Consider the following 1,944-nt stretch of genomic DNA (forward strand, 5'->3'; position numbering starts at 1 on the left):
ATAACTTATTAAGGTATAAGAATATATTAGAATATCATAACAAGACTAATTGAGGTTGTTATACCATGTCCTATTAGGATTCCTCTTGAAGCATTAACAAATATGTAACCCTAAGACTAATTCATTTTTCTATTGCTTTTAATGTTTATACATACTTTATTTACACATATTTTTCTCCTTATGTTTTTTTTCCCATTCTCATTGCATAAGACACGTTGAATGATTCATTTGATTCGTAAAATATTAGATATTTTTTCAATCAATATTCAAATTGTATTTTAACAATCCGCGTAAAACAAGATTTTATTAAATTTTATCTAATAGGACAAAAAAATACAGACACCTTCAAAACTCAAACATATGCATCCCATGTATTAAGAATAATTGTCATTATATTTTTCTTTTATTAAACATCATTTATAGTAAAATAATATATTTTACAAATCTTAAATATTTATGTACTATTTGACATTCAAACTTTGATTTAAATTACATTAAATAATTCATAAAAAAACTATCCAGTAATCCTGTCTCCTGCAATAAAATTAATTCTCCTGAAGAACTAAGAAAAAGTCCAGAATGTACACCTACTTCATCTCCCTTCCCTACCACCTTCCTCTTCTTGTTATATATATATATGCTCCTTCTCTCCCAACTCTCATCATTCACTTACACTTCAATCACAAAACCGACAACCTTAATCAAAACAACCATGGCCACCCAATTGCTCCTCACACTGTTCCTTCTCTCCTTCACCGTCGCCACCATCCAAGCAGAAGACACCGGCTACGTGGGCACAGTGGATCCCAAATCCCTTGGCCTCAACAAGAAAAAAACCCTAAGCCACTTTAGACTCTACTGGCAGGACGTCATCAGCGGCTCCAACGCCACCGCCATAAACATCATCCCGGCAATCCCCAAGTACAACACCACCACCTCCTTCGGCTCCGTCACCGTCACCGACAACGCCCTGACCGTCGGACCCGAACTCAGCTCCAAGGTTGTGGGAAGATCCGAAGGAATCTACGCCCTGACGTCTCAGTCGCAGGTTACTCTCCTCATGGTGATGAACTTCGTCTTGACGGAAGGAAAGTACAACGGGAGCAGCTTAACTATCGTGGGGAGGAACGTGGCTTACGATGAACAGAAAGAGTTGCCTGTGGTTGGTGGAAGTGGGGTTTTCAAGTTTGCTACAGGTTACGCTCATGCTAAGACCTATCACTTTGACCCTACCACCGGTGATGCTACCACTGAGTACAACATCTACGTCTTCCATTATTGAATCTTCAACGCTTTGCTTTGTCTTCTCAGAGTTTTCTTTTATTTTCTTTTTCTTTTAGATTTTAGTCGTCTGTGATGATTTTCTAGCTGGTACTTGCTGATATGGTTGGTACTTGCTATTGCAATAAGAACAATAATGAGAATAATGAGTTATTTTAGTTTCAATGGTGTCGTTTTTTTTTTCTTTTTAATGTCTAATTGTGGATAAGTTTATTTAAACTTAAAATAATTGTTTTTTAAAAAGATGTAATTTTGGAAAGAAATAGTTTTTTGAAAAGAAGACAAAATTTGGTTATATTAAAGTATACTGAAAATGTTTATTTTGAAAATAAATAAATTAGATCAATACCAAAAAAAAAATGCTTATCTCAATTATAAAAGATTCTTTGTTCTTATAAAATGTAATACAAATAAACCTGTGTTTAAAGAATCAAACTATTTATGACTGGCTGGACCAGATCTTTTGGTTGTTGTGATAGATATTTTAAGTATAGTTAATTATAAGAGTGGTTATATAAATATTTATTATTTGAAATACACGATTGCTTTTTCTTTTTTTATATATCTCAGATTTTTAATAAAAGAAATTTCCTTATATTTGACATAAGAAAATATAATTTTTTTAATTATATTTAAATTTAATTAATATAGAAATAGAAATTT

General features: G+C 32.6%; 1 protein-coding gene across 1 annotated transcript; it reads left to right on the top strand.

The window, feature by feature from the left end:
• The first annotated feature begins 647 nt into the window (after positions 1 to 647).
• On the top strand, positions 648 to 1,446 carry LOC114166172 (dirigent protein 22-like). The gene has a single exon (XM_028050851.1). It carries the CDS (start codon positions 713 to 715, stop codon positions 1,280 to 1,282), a length of 570 nt encoding a protein of 189 aa, XP_027906652.1. The 5' UTR covers positions 648 to 712; the 3' UTR covers positions 1,283 to 1,446.
• Positions 1,447 to 1,944: the final 498 nt, after the last annotated feature.

This window comes from Vigna unguiculata, chromosome 10, assembly GCF_004118075.2.
Source record: "Vigna unguiculata cultivar IT97K-499-35 chromosome 10, ASM411807v1, whole genome shotgun sequence".
Classification (NCBI taxonomy): domain Eukaryota; kingdom Viridiplantae; phylum Streptophyta; class Magnoliopsida; order Fabales; family Fabaceae; genus Vigna; species Vigna unguiculata.

Excerpts from the sequence above, each read along its gene's own strand:
- LOC114166172 (XM_028050851.1), top strand. The coding sequence starts at position 713 with ATGGCCACCCAATTGCTCCTCACACTGTTCCTTCTCTCCTTCACCGTC.